We start from the raw sequence: 17333 nt of genomic DNA on the forward strand, positions 1-17333 counted from the left end.
AGTACAAAGAGGGATCCTCCTGAAAAAAATAAATGAGCCGACTCTTACGGGAGCATCCAGGGTTTGATAAAGTATAGATAAATTTTGCTTTTGCTGTCAATTACATAACTAATGAAGCTTTTGCTGGGACAAAAGTCTCAGGTTGATAGCACGGTCACAGTGCCCTTTGCCCCAACTGAGGAGCCCAGAGTTGGGTGTGGTGATTAGAAAACAACTTGACATACTTTCATTCCTTCTGCAAGAGAGTTTGATCCTGAACAGGGGAAAAAAAAACCCTGAGCATTACAGCAAGCAGCTAATTCTAGGGTAAGGAAATTCTCCATACTCCTTAAATCCAAAGTTTCAAGAAACTGTTGAAGGAAAAATCTTCATCATGGTCCAATCCAAGCCGGGAATAAACGACATGGAGACTCTTTTAGAAAGAAGGTTGTAATTTATTGAAGAGGAGAGCCAGACAGAAAGATGGCTCTGGGAAAAAAAAGTGACCACATGTAGTAGGGAGTGGGTTTTTATACCTTCTTGGGCTTTTGTTTGGAGTTGTTCCTATGGCATGAACTTTGACCTGAGTCTGAGTGTGCCTTTCTGGTATTCTGATGGTGGTGGGTTAATCCTATTATGTCCCAAAAATCATAGCCTGCTTCCCTGGGGCTGTGGCTGATGACTGTTGGATTTTTGGTGTGAGGGATTGTTGATTCTAGGGATCTTTCTTCCTAATCCCAGTTTCCTGACTCCAATCTTTCTGATAAGATTATCACATCTGCATTTCTGCAGACCTGATTTCTGTTTGGGGCAGAGAGACTTGCGGGGGGGGGGGTTGCCTTTAAAATCCTTGGGGGAAATATATTCTGCCTTTTTAATATTTCCCAAAATATTTCTTTCTCTGGATTATTCCCACAAAGCCAAGCCCAGAATCTCTGATTCCTTCTATATATTTTGGCTAAAATCAAGTATAATATCCCATTCTCCCATTATTTGTTCCAAAGCCTCTAACAGGACACCTCTGCCCGTTGTCTAACAGCATAGTAAGCAGGACTGTGCCAGTTCCCCACTTAGTATACCTATATTTCAGTGCAATTTATCATGGTCCCTAGCTATGAGGAAGAAAACCTTTTGCTTTAATTCTTGGCAGGAGCCTAGCCTTGCTGATTGGCTGTTGAGTCAGAGGAAAGGCCATAAACCTTTATCCATATAATTGTAATAGAGACTTAAGCCTCCCTGGTTTCCCTCTTTAATTCTTGTGGCATCCACTTGCAAGTCAGAAGCCTTTTGGAGAAGGTCGAGGAGGTTTTCTGCACTTAGCAGACTCGAGAAATCATCTTGTCAATGGATATAGTTAAAGATCCCAGGAAACCTGGCTTGTAATTATTTTGTCTAATGGTTATTACCTGGGTCCATAGAATTCAGGGATATGGTCTCTGTCCTGGGCTCCATTTTGTTGGTTCCATTTTGTTCCCCCATCTAATCCTGATTCCTGGAACTTGAGGCCATAGTTAATGGTCTTCTCCTGTTTTGTTGTTACTGTTTGTTTTTTGCCTTCAGGTGTACCATCACCATGTTGCTTTGGCCTCTGCTTCCTGTGTTCCTGGCTGCAGTCGGCATTTGTGGCTTCTGGGTTGTGTGAGTAATAAATGCATGGTGGGGCAAATAGGTGAGGCTCAGGGCTGGTATGGGGAATGGAAGCACAAATTAGATCTTGTGTTGGGGATGGGGATGGGAAACTCAGAGGTAGCAGAAAAGTCCAATTGATTTCCTGGACTCTGAAATGCCTTGTGAGAAAGATGGTGGGAAACTGGTTGAAGATATGCTGCCAAGAATGGTCAGACAAGAGACAGCATAGCCCACAGTTGGATAGTGGGTGGGGCAAAAGCTCAAAAGAGACCCTCCCTAGTTTCTTGGGCTGTAAAAGGGCTGGAGAATTGTACTTTCAGGCTTGCAAGATTCTATCAAAGTAGCTGTAGAATAAAGTGGAATTAGCTCATCTGGTCTGGTTTACTGAGACAGACTCCTTGGCAGAAAGGTTTTATAACAGTGGTGGCGAACCTATGGTACGGGTGCCAGAGGTGGAACTCGGAGCCCTCTCTGGGCACACGTGCCGTTGCTCCAGCCTTGCCTCCACCCGTGATCCCCTCCTCACCAGTAGCCCTCCTGGAGGAGAGTCACCCCTGAGCGTGGCCCACATGGAGCAGCGCAGCCAAGGACATGGCAGCCAGGCAGTATAGACAAGCCTCTGCCCTCACACCCCATCCCGCACAGTTGATGCTGCGGGGCATGGGCAGAGGGCGTGGCCGCCATGGCGCTGCTGGGCTCCCTGGGCGATCTGCAGCGGGCCCTGGAGGTAGTGAGTGGCCCTGCAGGCAGGCAGGGTGGGGCGGAGTGGGGGCAGGGCAGGGGTGGAGCGGGGACAGGGCCAGTTTTTGGGCACTCGGTCTCTAAAAGGTTCGCCATCACTGTTTTATAATTATGGGTGGGAATCTTTGTTCTTTCCTGCAAAAGGGATTCTTGTCGAAGACCTGACACATTCCTATAGGAGAGACCTTTTGCCTCTCTGAAATGAGGTGTATCCAACATATAACTAAATCTGCTACTCCCGTCCTTTTAACTATTACAATAGTTTGATCTGCAGCCGTCCTAAATAAGTTGTCCTGTTGACTTCCTTTGTTGTGGAACAATATAGGGCATAATAAGATGTTGCATAACAAGGTGCATATGTTAACAGAGAAAAGCAGGCATGGCTTCACCCTGGCTTATGTTTTAATGGTACAAAATAGGGTTTTCTTTTAATCTTTAATTAGGCAATTTGATCATCTTTCTACAAAGAATCTTTTTGTTAAAGGGCTCTATAATTGGACTAAATTGGCTTACTTTGGCGGAATTGTACAGTTCTGTGGGAATTGTTGCATCAGTTTGGCAGTACAGTTCCTCTCGCACAGACATGTCAAACTCAAGGCCGGCGGGCCAGATCCAGCCTGTGATGTGTTTAGATCTGGTCCGCAAGCAGACAAGTAGGAGGAGTTGATTGAGTAATTACTTCCTCGCTTCTTCCGGTGTCTTGTCAGTGACAGCAGCGCTAGAAGAGGATGGGCAGCGGGAGCCTCTACAATGCATGGAGCTGTGGTAGCGGTAACCATAGCATGGGTCTATGATGACTCACAGTGGCCAGGTGGGCATGGTTGGGTAGGCATGGCTCGATAGGTACAACTGTCCTAGCCCCACTGACTTCAGATGGCTGGGTCGGCCCGGAACAAGTTGCACCACCTAATTTGATGTGGGGACAACTCAGTACCCCACAAGCTCCTCACTTCCCCAAACTGCTGTCAGCCAAGTGCATACACACACACACACACACACACACACAGAGCCCACATTCCATTTTAACCACAGAGGAAGGAGAGGTCCTTCTCCCCAAGCCCAGGCATGATTGGCAGCTTGCCAGCTCAGATGTGGATAAAAGTCTTTGAACTTGGAATAGTATGTGTGTGCATGCGTGCGGGCATGCGTGCGGGCATGCGTGCAGCACATCAAAGGAGACGTTCTTCTCCCAATGCCAGACATCCGAGCATTGGCGTTTTCCGGTCCGGTGTCCCCTCCTGGCAAAGCAGGAGGCAGAGGGCGATGCTATTGTGCATGGAAGCACGAAGTCAAACTTCTGCCTTGAGAGATCTCTGGAGAACAAGAAGAGGAGGCAGGAGAGCAGCGCTCCCTGGTCCTGCAAAAAGGAATCCTTTTGAGAAGGATGCTGGCTTGTTGGGGCAGCTTTCCTTCATGCAGCTCCCCGTCACTCCTCCTTCTCTCTTTGTAATTCAACCAAGAACTTTGGCGTGCTGCTTGTATGCACACACCATTCCAAGCTTGGAGACTTTTATCCACATCTGAGCTGGCAAGCTGCCAATCATAGCTTGGGGAGAAGGACCTCTCCTTCCTCTGTGGATAAAAGTCCCCAAACTTGGAATATGGAGTGTGTGTGTGTGTGTGTGCGTGCGTGCACCCAGCCTTGCCTACCTATTCACAGTGACCTGGCCATGCTCACCCAGCCATGCCCACCTGGCCCTTAGAAGGCAACCATAATGCTGATGCGGCCCTCAATGAAATTGAGTTTGACACCCCTGCTCTAGCACTTTAAAAAGTTTGCAAAGTTTTAAATAGGGTGAATGGGCTTCAATTGCTAAGAAGTCATTAGAGGAGCTAGAGCTTGAGCCTCAAATTGTGCTGCCTTTAATAGTCCCAGATATTTGAAGTAACAAGATTCACACATTATGCTTGGTCAAAATGTCTTTCATTTAATGTTGGCTGTGTAACAAGTTCTTGTACTTCTTCCTGGCAGCTCATCTGGTAGATTAATATTAACATATGGACTCCAGATATTCTGAGATCTCCATTCTTAGAAATCCCATTATATCTGGAGGGCTTCACATTAGAAAAAGCTGATTTACATTAAAAATACATATATCTGAGAAACCATTGCTGGGGAAAATGCTGAATGATCTGTACTGGTATATACAGTATACTATTGTATATACAGGTAATCCTCAACCACAGTTCAGCCCAAAATATCTGTTGCTAAGCATTTTGCCTCATTTTACAACTTGTCTTGCCCCAGTTGTTAAGTGAATCACTGCGGTTGTTAAGTTAGTAACACAGTTGTCAATTGAATTTGGCTTCTTCGTGGATTTTGCTTGTCAGGAGGTCACAAAAGATGATCACGTGACCCTGGCACACTGCAACCATCATAAATATGAACCAGTTGCCAAGAGTCCAAATTTTGATCATGTGACCATGGAATGTTGAAAGGGTTGTAAGTGTGAAAAACGGTCATTCATAAGTCACTTTTTTCAATGCCGTTGTAACTTTGAACAGTCACTAAACAAATAGTTGTAAGTCGATGACTATCTGTAGTTCAAAAAAGATGGGGAAAATGGCTTTGGATTTCATTCAAACAGAGAATTTCTCTAGTACTGTATTCATCAGAGCCTGGCCTTATTTTGCATGAGTGTGAAAAAAGGTGCTGGTGTTTTAAGAGTCATGCTAACTTTAATGGGGGGGCAAAGTTTCATGTGGAACAAGCTGCTCTGTTCACACACACAGTCCAAAAAAACCACTATTAAGGTGTGCACTGGTTTAATGTGCCTTATGTTCCAGTAACATGTACTGGGAGAAGATGGCAGCCATAGCATCACAATGAAACCCTGCCTACTTTAGTAAGTGCATGTTGAGGATAACGGCCTTCCATGGGGATGTCACACCCATATTTTGCATATTTTGACACTCCCATGGATGGGCCTGCAATACATTGTCTAAGTTAACTAGGAATAACAAACTCAGTTTCAGTAAGACTGTTCTAGTTGTCTCACCAGGTTCCCATTTCTTCAGATTTGCCATGGCAGTTACAAATGGCTCCGTCAACATCACGGAAGCATTTCCATATATCAGGTATGGATTTTTTCCCCCCCAATTTAGGTATTTTGGCGGGAAAACTTACCTCACCAGCCCAAAATCATGTTCCATTCTAATCCTCTTCTCCCCCAATTCGTAAAGGCCACGTTATCCCTGGTAAAGATGAAGGGCTTTTTTGTAGTTGCCCCAATTTTATAGAACACCCTCTCCAAGTTGTTTGCCTGCTTATATTTTTGCTTTTTATGATTTAGGATAGTCTTTCCCAACCTTAGCAATTTCCGGTATGAATTTCAACTCCCCGAATTCTCCTCAGTGGCTATGCTGGCTGTGGAATTCTGGGAGTTGAAGTCCACATACCTGGAAATTGCCGTGACTGGGATAGCTGTCCTAAATCAAAAGGGGCAAAAAGACAAGCAAGCAAAAAACTGGGGATTTAGGATAAGGTGGACCGATGGTTAAGAAAAGGTTTTGGGTAAGGTGGAAGAAGGTTTCACCTCCAAAAACAAACAATACAGGTCATCCTTGACTTATGGGCACACTTGGGATCAAAATTTCCATTGTTAAGCAAGGTGACCTGACCTAGGGGATTCTATGATGGTCATAAGTTGACAACTGGTCATAAGTCCCTTTTTCAGTGCTGTTGTAACTTCAAACAGTCACTAAATAAATTGTTATAAGTCAAGGACTACCTCTACTTTATTGTTATTAATATGTGTGAAAAAAAATCACATGTACTAGTTGAGTTATGGCATGTGAGTTAATCACCTTGCTCATCCAAATTTGCTTAAGTCTGTCAAATCTAGTCTAAATGTAATTGACTTTTACACTTACATTTGATCTTGGGAAAATTGCAGAGATGGAGTAGAAAATATCAACCCTTCAAAAGATGCGGGAGGGAGGGAGGGAGGGCAAACAGGGCCATTGGAAAAAATGGGGGCATTTATCATGTATAGCTTAGGCTAGGGGTTTCCAAACTTGGCAAATTTAAGACTTGTGGACTTCAACTCCCAGAATTCCATGTTGGCTGGGGAATTCTGGGAGTTGAAGTCCACAAGTCTTAAATTTGCCAAGTTTGAAGACCCCTAGCCTAAGCTATAGACTCTGTCAATTTTCTTTTACACAGAAAACATTCCTTCACCCAAATACATACTAGAAAAGTCAAGTATTAAATTGTTTTTTTTTTTAAATCAAGCTTTGCCGCAGGAGTAAGCTAATGAGAATTATAACCTAATACAACCTATAACCACCAGCCCGTGGAAAGGCAGTTTTTGGTCTCTTTGAATATGATATCTTGGGATGGGGACTTCTGAAGCAACGAGTAAAACAGCCACAGCTTCTAAAATTGCATCTAGTTATGTGAAATTTCCTAATTTCTTGTTTCTCAGCACGTGTGGTGCTTATCCACCCCAGAGTTGTGTGTTTGGACAAATTCTTAATCTTGGAGCCTTTTTAGGTAAGGTATTTCTCTCCATCTATTCCCCATCCTATAAATGCTACAAGACCATGTAGTTAATAGCTTAATGCATCAATCCGTTAGATGAGCAGGCTCAATGTGCCCTCTCTTACAATGGACACTCCTGAATTTGGGGATTCTGATGACCCATCACCCCTTTCAGAAGAAAGCATGGTGACTTGTTAAAACTGTTTTTCTTCATATCGATTCTTTCTGCAGAGCTGTTTTTAAAGAAACACTCAAGGATTTTACAATAATGAACGTGTTGCGCAGTCATCAGGCTTCACACAGAATTATGGCTTAGCACATTGGGTGAATCCAACATTGTGCTTGATAAATGTGTTCTTTAGTTCAATTGATTGTAGCATTCTTTTAGTTGGGCCAATGTTTTCAATGAAGTGTTAATACCAGTAGAATGTATGTCTTTAGTGAAAGGCAGCAGATCCAAGAATACCAATAATGGCTGTTTCTTTATCTCTCCTCTTTCCGCAATTAAGTGCAGGGTCAACTTGTTAGAATAACAAGTAGTCTTGGCACTTCTCTTATATCAAAACTGCCCTGTTGCATTTCAAAGAAAGTGATTGTAACACCTCACACTTTGATAGATACTTGAGTCTCCTTTCTTATCTTGCATCCTTATCAGTTGTAAAGTAATTATCAGCTGGAGTCTCTATATTGTGTTTCCATGAAAATAAGACCTGGTCTTATATTATTTTTGCCTCCAAAAGAGGCACTAGGTCTTACTTTCGGGGGATGTCTTACGTTAGGACCACCACAGCCAGGCCTCCCACACCGACACTTACGGCTGGACGTGGCGTATTGCGCCATTGCCACTGCTCGTGGCAGGAGGCCGAATGGTGCTTCACACTGTTGCTGCCGCTCGCAGCAGGAAGCCTCATGGCCTTTCAGGCCGTTGCCATCGCTTGCAGCAGAAGGCCGCAAAGTGCTTTGGCTGCGAAGCGCCATGTGGTGTCCTGTCGCGAGCAGCGGAAACAGCCCAAAGCGCCATGCGGTGTCCTGCTGCAAGCAGTGGCACCAGTGTGACAAATCACACGGCGCAACATGTTTCGGGGCATGGAAGGCCTGGCTTTGGCGGTCCTACCAGTAAGGTAAGTGGGTGCGGGGCACGTGGGGCAGCTGCACCCACCCCCACTTTCGCCCTAGCTTGATTTTTAGGTGTGCACCTTGCCCCAAAATTAGGGTTTATTTTGGGGGTAGGGCCCACCCCCAAAAACCAAGCTAGGTCTTCCTTTCAGGGTAGGTCTTACATGGTAGATATAGGCATACTTAAACTGTTTTTAATCAATGTTTTACATGAGATCTATGTAATTTTGGGATTCTTGGATATAACCAGAGACTCACCATAACCTACTAGCTTTGAAATAATAAAATGCTCAGCAAATTCTTTCCATGTTAAAAAAAAATAATCAAAAGTTTAGTATCACCTTTTCTGAGTAACAAATGTAATTAAAAGGCATTAGCTCAGCTGCAGCTCTGGAAAGTTTATGCCTTTTAATACAATTTGTTACTCAGAAAAGATGCTATCTGACTCCTACATTTTTGCTATGATAAACTAAGCACAGCTCTTCTATACTGTCTACAAGAGGCTCTATTTCCAGTTGCTGGGGTTTCTTGAGTGAGTTTCTTACCATGCTTAAGTGTTGAACAAACCAACTAAAGGGGACCCCAAAGATGCTTTTTCATGAGCCAACTGGATTTTCTTGTTTTTCTTTGAAGACATTTTGTTTCTCATCCAAGAAGCTTCTTCAATCAAAGGTGATTTTTTTTTCAGTGAACCGTGTTGAAACAAACCATGGCTTGGCATAATATCTGAACCAACCAGCATAATCTATTCAAGCACTGTTACAATTACTTCTTCTCTGTTGTCTTTCAAGGAATGTGGGTCACTTACCATTGGGTAGGGAAGGAAGGAAGGAAGGGAGGGAGATATGCTGACCTATGTAAAGAGCAGCAAATTCTTTTGGGGATGTGTTTAACAACAATGGATCAGCATATTATGCTATAAATATATCTGACCAAAAAAATAACTTATCCCACTGTTATTTTCAGGTGTGGTGATTTGCTTTCTAAAGTACCAACAGGTTCGAGATTATGGCTGTCATTCCTGTCTGAATTTAGTTGGACTTATTTTAGGTCTACTTTGCGCCTTTGGTGCATCATTAGTGGGGAATTTCCAGGTAAGCTACCACTGAGGTATAGAAAGACCAGAGCATGAGGAAGAGAAAGCAAGAGAATCCCCATGGACAGGAATCTAGACAGAAATCATAGACAAAATCTCCATAGACCATGGCTGGCTCGGGGAATTTTGGGAGTTGAAGTCCACGAATCATAAAAAAGCCAAGGTTGCCTACCCTGCCATAGACAGAAAGTCAGCATTCTTCTACACTGTCACATAGTTTCAATCCTAAACCTAAAAAAACCCTCCACTCTTTGAAGCTGATCTATATTGATTCCCACTACCCCACAGCTTAATTCAAAGCTCTGGAAACCATCTGACTGGTTGCAGAGCAGAAGAAATAGCATCAGCTAGCATCTCTCACCCCCCGGTCACATTGTTGTTTTCCACTTGGAATCATCCCAATACTTGGGATAGGGGCTGATAAGTTATAGGTCAGGGGTCTTCAAACTTGGCAACTTTAAGACTTGTGGACTTCAACTCCCAGAATTCCTCAGCCAGTCAGGCTGGCTGAGGAATTCTGGGAGTTGAAGTCCACAAGTCTTAAAGTTGCCAAGTTTGAAGACCCCTGTTATAGGTAGTCCTTGGCTTATGACCACAGTTGGGACCAGAATTTCCATTGCTAAGCAAGTGAAGTGAGTTGTGGTTGATTTCATGATCTTCCCCCCCCCCCCCATGGCTGTTAGGTGAATTGCTGCAGTTGTTAAGTGAATCATATGTTTATTAAGTCAATCCGGTTTGCCCCATTGATTTTGCTTGTCAGAAGCTAGCTGGAAGGTTGCAGATAGCAATCACATGACCACGGGATCCTGTAATCCTTGTAAATACATGCCAGTTGCCAAATGCCCAAATTTTGATCACGTGACTGTGAGAATGCTGCAATGGTTGCGAATGTGAGGATTAGTTGTAAGTCACTTTTTTCAGTGTTGTTGTAATTTCAAACAGTCGCTAAATGAATGGTTATAAGTCGAGGACTGCCTGTACAACAGCACCATTCTCCTGCCCAGTATCAGAGGTCAGTACTCAGAAGAGAGCAAATTATTTTTATTTAATTGATGCATTATTATTTTTTTTATCCCACCTTTATTTTGTCCAGGTCAAGGTGTGCCATACACAGTGATTCCTTGTCCTATAATTCCCATGATAACAATGCCATGAGGTGACTTGGACTGAGAGAGTGTGATTGGCCCAAAGTCACTCAGCCAACTTTCCTGCCTAAGAAGGACTCACAATCTCCTCGCTTCTAATCCAGCACTTTAATCCCTGCACCAAATGGGTCCTCATTACTGAGATCCTTTCATTTAAATTAGCACAGAAAAGCTATTAGAAGTTCTTCTCTCTGGGACAATTCTAGCATCTGAAGCTGGGAAGCAGCACCTTTCCAGTGTTCTTGACTTACAACAGTCCGTTTGGTGATTGTTCAAAGTTACAACGGCACTGAAAAAAGTGACTTATGACCATTTTTCACAGTTAGGACTGTCGCAGCACCCCCATGGTCCATATGATCCATTTGGATGCTTGACGACTAACTCATATTTATGACCGTTGTAGTGTCCCGGGGTCATGTGATCACATTTTGCGATCTTTTGGCAAGCAAAGTCAATGAGGAAGCCAGATTCACTTATAAACCATATTACTAATTTAACAACTGCAGTGATTCACTTAAAAACTGGCAAGAAAGGTTGTAAAATGGGGTAAAACTCACTTAACAGATGTCTCGTTTAACCACAGAAATGTTAGGCTCAATTGTGATCATAAGCCGAGGACTACCTGTATTTGATTGCACAATCTATATAAATAATTATGTTCTGCTACCTATTATGTTCTTCCTCTGTATTTAAGGACATGGAATGACCCTTCTGTCTTTCCCTCTTTTTCAGCAATATAACCAACTGGAAGTCCATGTGACGGGTGCCTTCTTGGCTTTTGTGGTTGGCATCTTTTACTTCTGGATCCAGAGTTTTCTGACCAACCAAGTGAAACCAAGACATGGAGGGAGCTGGATCGGACCACTCCGGTTCTTCCTTAGCTTTTGTGGTTCTGCCTTGTTTATTTCCAGTATCCTGAATAAGAGATCGGCACAGCTGGAGCATGGGGTGGGTGGGTGGGTGGATGGGAATCTCAGTTCTGGAATAGGGGTGTGCAGAAAGAGATGGCGGAGGTGGAGTAGCAGTCTTTAGGGTTGAAGGGGCAGGAGAAGTAGAATCGTTGTTACTATTGCTCTAACATTAGTTTGGAAGAGGCATGAGCCTCATGAAATTTTCTCTGAAGATATTTTAGGGAGCGTTGCAAGATCAGAGAAGACTTCAGATCCTTAGGGAATGTCCCAAAGGTGCTTTTTTCAAAAGGCAACTGGACTTTCTGTTTTTCCTTGAAGACATTACGCTTCTCATTCAAGAAGCTTGTTCAGTTCTGTCATCATAGAACAGCCCTCTCTCAACAGAGGGGGAGGGATACGACATCATCTATCTCCAGCCTACAACACAGTCCTTTCAGCAGTTCCAAGAAGGTTCCACATCTGTTTGCACCACTCAGTTGATCTTGAAGACACAGATAAACTTGGAGAGCCTCAACGACTCTCCAAAAGAATGAAAATGACCAGCTGTCTGCAAGGAGTATAAATCCTTCCATTCCCCACCATCCAGTCAGAGCTGAAGAAGCTTCTTGGATGAGAAGCGTAAATTCTTCAAAGAAACAACAAGAAAGTCAGTTGCTTGTTGAAAAAAAGCACCTTTGGGACGACCATCCTCCTCCACTTCCCATCAAACTGAAGCCACCCCTGGAATGTATGTCGCCCTCTCCAACTCTGTTGTGAATTTGGCTCCACTAGCTGAAAATTATGATGCCTTGACTTTTCAACTTCAGCGGTTGCTCTTTTTTCCCTGCAATTGCACTCTGAGGCAGCCTACTGTGAATGGGCCATGGCCATGGCCCTCTTCCTGCTGTTTGGCCTTTTTGCGGTGGATTTCCAGCACATCGGCGGCTGCTCAGTCCATGTACGGCACCGGTGTGCAGATGAGAACTCCCAGAACATGCAGACCTCAGTGCAGACTCTTCCGCTCTGATTCTTCTCATTCCACAGAAGAAGGTGGTTTCTCAATGAACCTGTCCATGCACCAGGCCTGATTTTCTGGTGGAAAATGCTGCATCAGGTCCTCAGCATTTGGCTGTGAGGGAAAGAGAGCCTAAAACATTGCCTGACCTATCATTTTCTCATTTTGAAAAGTTTTCTTATTTGGCCGTCCTTATTTTGGATCCATATAATTCTGTGGTAGAGGAGAAATACCCTAAGTGTCCTTCAGCCATTTTCTTTTGACAGGGAAGTTAGCCCCAGTGTTTTTCATTGGAAGATCTACTTGTCATCTTCTGTGTTTTTTTCTTTGCAAACTACTTCCCAATTGGCCAGCTTGCCTGCCCGAACCAGCTTCATGGAAGAATCCGTTACAAATTGAAAAGTGACAAAGCCTTGTTTTTTTTATCTCCTAGTAGGAGTATTGACTCCCTAGTGTAGATGAAAATGAATAGTTTTCCTCCTTTTCACTCTTCTTTGCCAGCAGAGCCATGGAGAAGAACGAAGGAAGAAAGCAGACAAAGCAGCACAACCATTTTGCACAGTAGATCTTGCTACCTCAAAGCTGACTAAACTACATGTACTTATATTCTAAAACCAGTTTAAACAGTTAGAATGGTTATATCTACACATGCATGAACTGTTTCTTTTGGACTTGCAAGATAATAATACTATCCAACTTCTTAAAATGTGTATATCTGATTTATAGGTAGATTTATGCTCATCAGAGTGAATCCAGTTTCTTTATATCTTTGAGAAATTAACAAATTTGGGTGTCCTTCCTCTGATCAAAAAGGAACTTGCTTTTCCTAATATTTAATGAAGTTGCGTTATCCCATTAGAAGGCCAGAGCTGAAAATCTAAAGCTGCCCTCTTTCTTTTATGTTTTCTTAAAACTTTGCCTAAATTATACTCTACCACAAGGGGGGGGGGGGAATGTTTCTATCTTCCTCCCTGACTTTTATTTTAATTGCTGTATTTATAATTTTTCCTGGCCCAATTTCAGTTCTTTTGTGATGGAAAATTAATAAATATAATGTTTTTGGCTCCTATCTTGTTCAGAGAAGAATGTTTCCTTTTTTTTCTTAGATCACAGCAAGTCTGGTGCATTTGTATGCAACATTAATATTATATTGAATATTTTTAACTATGTAGAAAATAGAAAGGCTGTGTCTCCCAGACAGATTTGGAGATAAACCATCTTAAACCAGGTGAAGATTTACAAATGTTTGAAGATAACAATACATTTTTAGCTAAGTGGGAAAAACTCTCAGACGGAGAGTTTTCTGCAAGTGTGAAAATGAATTCTGGCAATCAAAGGATAATGAATAGTTCCATGTTTCTTTGGAGGCGGGACAGTAAATAGAATTAACCATTCTTAAATCAAAGCATGCTGGGAATCTTTTAAAAAGGATGGTGCTCTCTAAATGGACTGCTACCCAAACAATTCCATCTCTTCAGACACATTCTAACACAGGGGTGGACAACTATAGCAACTTTACAACCTATGGATTTCAGTTCCCAGAATTCCTAAGCCAGCTCTTCCTTGTTAACAATGGAATTTTTCTTGTTAATAATGGAATTCCTAAATGTGGTGAGTATTTTGTGGGTAACCTGTCATTTTTAGTCTCAGTTTTTCATTGTATATGGCACTCTCTGCAGCCCCTTTCACAGCTATAACCTTTGCATGAATCATTGCATTATCTTTATCCCTACTTGTGCCACAAACGTATAAATTATCTACTACTTTTCAACACAGATTCTAAAGGTGCAATCCTTTGTAACACAGAAATCTGAGCTCATAGTCCAATCATCCACTCTTGCTTTCCACTGTCCATTTTTATAAACATACCCCATCTTTCTTCTTCATTCCTGGCAAACACCTAAATCTATCCTTAAATCCCTGAAGATACGGTTATTCGTTTCATCTGTACAGATAATCCTCGATTTACAATCATTCATTTAATGACTTTTCGAAATTAAATTAAATAATTGCTGAAAAAAAGTGACTTATGACGGTTTTCACACTTAAGACCGTTGTAGCATCCCCATGGTCATGTGATCAGAATTTGGATGCTTGGTGACCAGCTCATATTTATGACAGTTGCATTGTCCCAGGATCATGTGATCACCTTCTGTGACCTTCTGACAAGCAAAGTCAATGGGGAAGCCAGATTCACTTTATAATCATGTTACTAACTAGACCAGGGGTAGGCAACCTTGGCTCTTTTATGACTCATGGACTTCAACTCCCAGAATTCCTGAGCCAGCTGGCTCAGGAATTCTGGGAGTTGAAGTCCATGAGTCATAAAAGAGCCAAGGTTGCCTACCACTGAACTAGACAATGATGCAGTGATTCAGTTAAGAACTGTGGCAAGAAAGATCGTAAAATTGGGGCAAAACCCACTTAACAATTGTCTCACTTAGCAACAAATTTTGGGCTCAATTGTGGTCAAAAGTTGAGGACTATCTGCACAGGCGGTCCTCATTTAATGACAGGTCACTTAAGGACCGTTTGAAGTTACAATGGACCACCCCCAGTTACTTACAACCCATCCTTAAGTTACAACTAATGTATACACACACCCTCCTCCCTTGGCCACATGATCACATTTCTTGGCAGCTTGGCAACTGAGTCACATTTACTATTGGTTGCAGTGTCCCACAGTCATATGACCCCAATTTGCTAATTTTTTGCTAGCTTCTGACAAAAAAAAAAGTCCATTCAGGAGAATTGATTTGCTTAATGACCACATGATCTGCTTGTAAAAACAGTCATAAAAATAAAGTCATTCGGTGACCCACTTAACAACTGCAACAACTTAAAACAAATGCTGGGCTCAATTCTGGTCATTAAGTAAGGACTACCTGTACATTTAATATCCTGGTTTGTCTAAAACTCAACTCAGATGCCCCTCTGATTTGGGTAGCTCCATCTCTTGATGACCATACCCTGAAAACCTGAAATAATTGCAGGTTTTCTTACAACGATGGGTGTGTGTTTTTTCTTAGCAAAATGATTACAGAATGTATCTGCGTTTATAGCATAGAAATGGTATCGCCTACACTTCCCTAAGGTAGCCAGAATCACTTTCCCTGAAGAGACCTTGTTGACAATTTTATCCATACTCAAGACAGCACCACTTAGCTCTCAGCAGCAAAGGAATTTGAGCGATTGTATATATATTTTTTCTGAGCAATATTTAGATTCCCTCCCAGAGATGACAAAACATTGGAAGGTTGGACTATCAGAAGGAAGAGGAGATGGGTATGTGTGTGCATTTTCGTGTGTGTGTGTGTGTGTATACAAACAATAAGAACGGATTCACAAAAGAAATGGACAGATCCAGCTAGGAAACAGGGCAGAAGGGATGCAGATCACATCTGATTCTCTCCAGTTCATGCACACTCCCACATGCACTTTTCCCCACAACTTGTGCTTCCCCTCCCAACCGACTCAAATAGGATGGGGAGGAGGAAAAAGAAACAGGATTGATTTTGGAGACTTCCCACAACCCACCCTACCTCCAGGCCCCAAGCTGAAGGATCAAGGATGAATATCTTGCTGTCCATTGATTTATGAAACCCTAGGGCAGGGGTAGGCAACCTTGGCTCTTTTATGACTCGTGGACTTCAACTCCCAGAATTCCTGAGCCAGCCATGCTGAGGGGAAAGGGAGAGGTTTCCAAGCTGAGCCATGCTGCCTCAGGAATTCTGGGAATTGAAGTCCACGAGTCATAAAAGAGCCAAGGTTGCCTACCCCTGCCCTAAGGTTTTTATTTACTCCTGTCTCTCCATCCCAGTTACTAATTTCTATGAAGTTTGCCCCTCGTCCAAGTGTTGAGGTGGCAGGTCCTAATGTTGTTCAATGCCCCTTGTTCAAATGTTGACAATGTTGAGGCGACAGGTCCTAACCCTGGTGTCCCCAAACTCCTCTGCCTTCCAGGGGCATCCTGGACAAGGGAAAGGCTTGTCAAAATTTAAAAAAAAAGTCAAAATAGCAAATGCAACCATGTAATCCAAATTTGTCTCTATTTTATGATACCTCCCCCCATTCCTGCTACCTTCAATCAATAACACAGTACTCTCTACTCACCGCTGAGCATTTTCTTCTCATCTTCTCTCTCACTCTCTCTTTCTATCTCTCTCTCTCTCTCTCTCTCTCACACACACACGCACACACACACACAAACCTACAAAGGACTACCTTGGGTGTGTGGGACCAGGCCCTTTGCAAAAAGGACAGAGGCCTCAGGGAAGGAGTTGGATTGTATATAGCCCATTTAAGAGTCAAAGAATTCTGTCAGGGCTGCTAAAATTACATGAGACAGAGCCAATGAGAAGCTGAGATCAGTCATTCAATTCGTTGAGATATTGCCAGCCAGCAGAGATTATAGAAATACTTTTTAAAAAAACCCTAATTTTGGCAGTAAAAGGACACAGGCAAAAACAGAATAGGGTGGGATGTTATGAAATATACTCATGTTTCTTTTATAAATTCAGGGACAGCTGAAAAAAAAAAGAATTCCTCTCTTAAAATAGCCATTTGCCCTTAATACAGACACAATTTAAAATCTGCCAATGGTCTCCTTAAAGAGCTGTGATACGAAGCAGGAGAAGTGCACAATAAAAACCAAATCTGAAAGTTCCCCAAATCCATTTAATTGGAATAAAGAGCATTCACATTAGTTCAGAACCCAAGTTGGAGTAAGAATGGAGATTATAACTACACTGTGCTACAATTGTTTTGCAAACTCAGATGGCTCATTTTTAATGCTATTGACTATTCCTGGCCATGCACAGGTTATATTTGCTGATTTTCCAAAAATTGCGATTTGAAACTGTACTGTATTTATTATTGAAGCTTTAGGTAATTTTTGGCATTTGGCATTTTTATTTATTTATTTACTTACTTACTTACTTTTCCCATTTCTCTTTTGAGCAAATTTTCAAAATGCCAGCTGCCAGTAAAATAACTATAGTATAAGCACAACGTAGTCTGGATTTCTGGATCCTGAATTTCTAATTTGATTCCACATTTCACATTTAGATTTGGCTTGTTGTTGGTTTTTTTTTTTAAATATAGATTTAGGGGAGAATTTTTCAAAAGTTTGTCTTGTAACAAAATGTTTATTAGAATTCTGGTAAATATTTTCACCCCAATTCATGAAAATGTTTTTAAAACATTGACCGGTTATATAAAATGAAAAAAAAAATCAAAA

The 17333-nt window shown here is 42.3% G+C and overlaps 1 protein-coding gene across 1 annotated transcript; it reads left to right on the forward strand.

The window, feature by feature from the left end:
• Nucleotides 1-1552: 1552 nt before the first annotated feature.
• Nucleotides 1553-12106, forward strand: TMEM150B (transmembrane protein 150B). Its single transcript, XM_029283014.1, has 6 exons — nt 1553-1617; nt 5368-5427; nt 6777-6844; nt 8915-9042; nt 10922-11099; nt 11907-12106. The coding sequence occupies exons 1-6, from the start codon at nt 1553-1555 to the stop codon at nt 12104-12106; spliced, it is 699 nt and encodes a 232-aa protein (XP_029138847.1).
• The last annotated feature ends 5227 nt before the right edge of the window (nt 12107-17333 follow it).

Source organism: Protobothrops mucrosquamatus, unplaced genomic scaffold (assembly GCF_001527695.2).
Source record: "Protobothrops mucrosquamatus isolate PMUCROS unplaced genomic scaffold, P.Mucros_1.0 scaffold8, whole genome shotgun sequence".
In the NCBI taxonomy this organism is placed as follows: Eukaryota; Metazoa; Chordata; class Lepidosauria; order Squamata; family Viperidae; genus Protobothrops; species Protobothrops mucrosquamatus.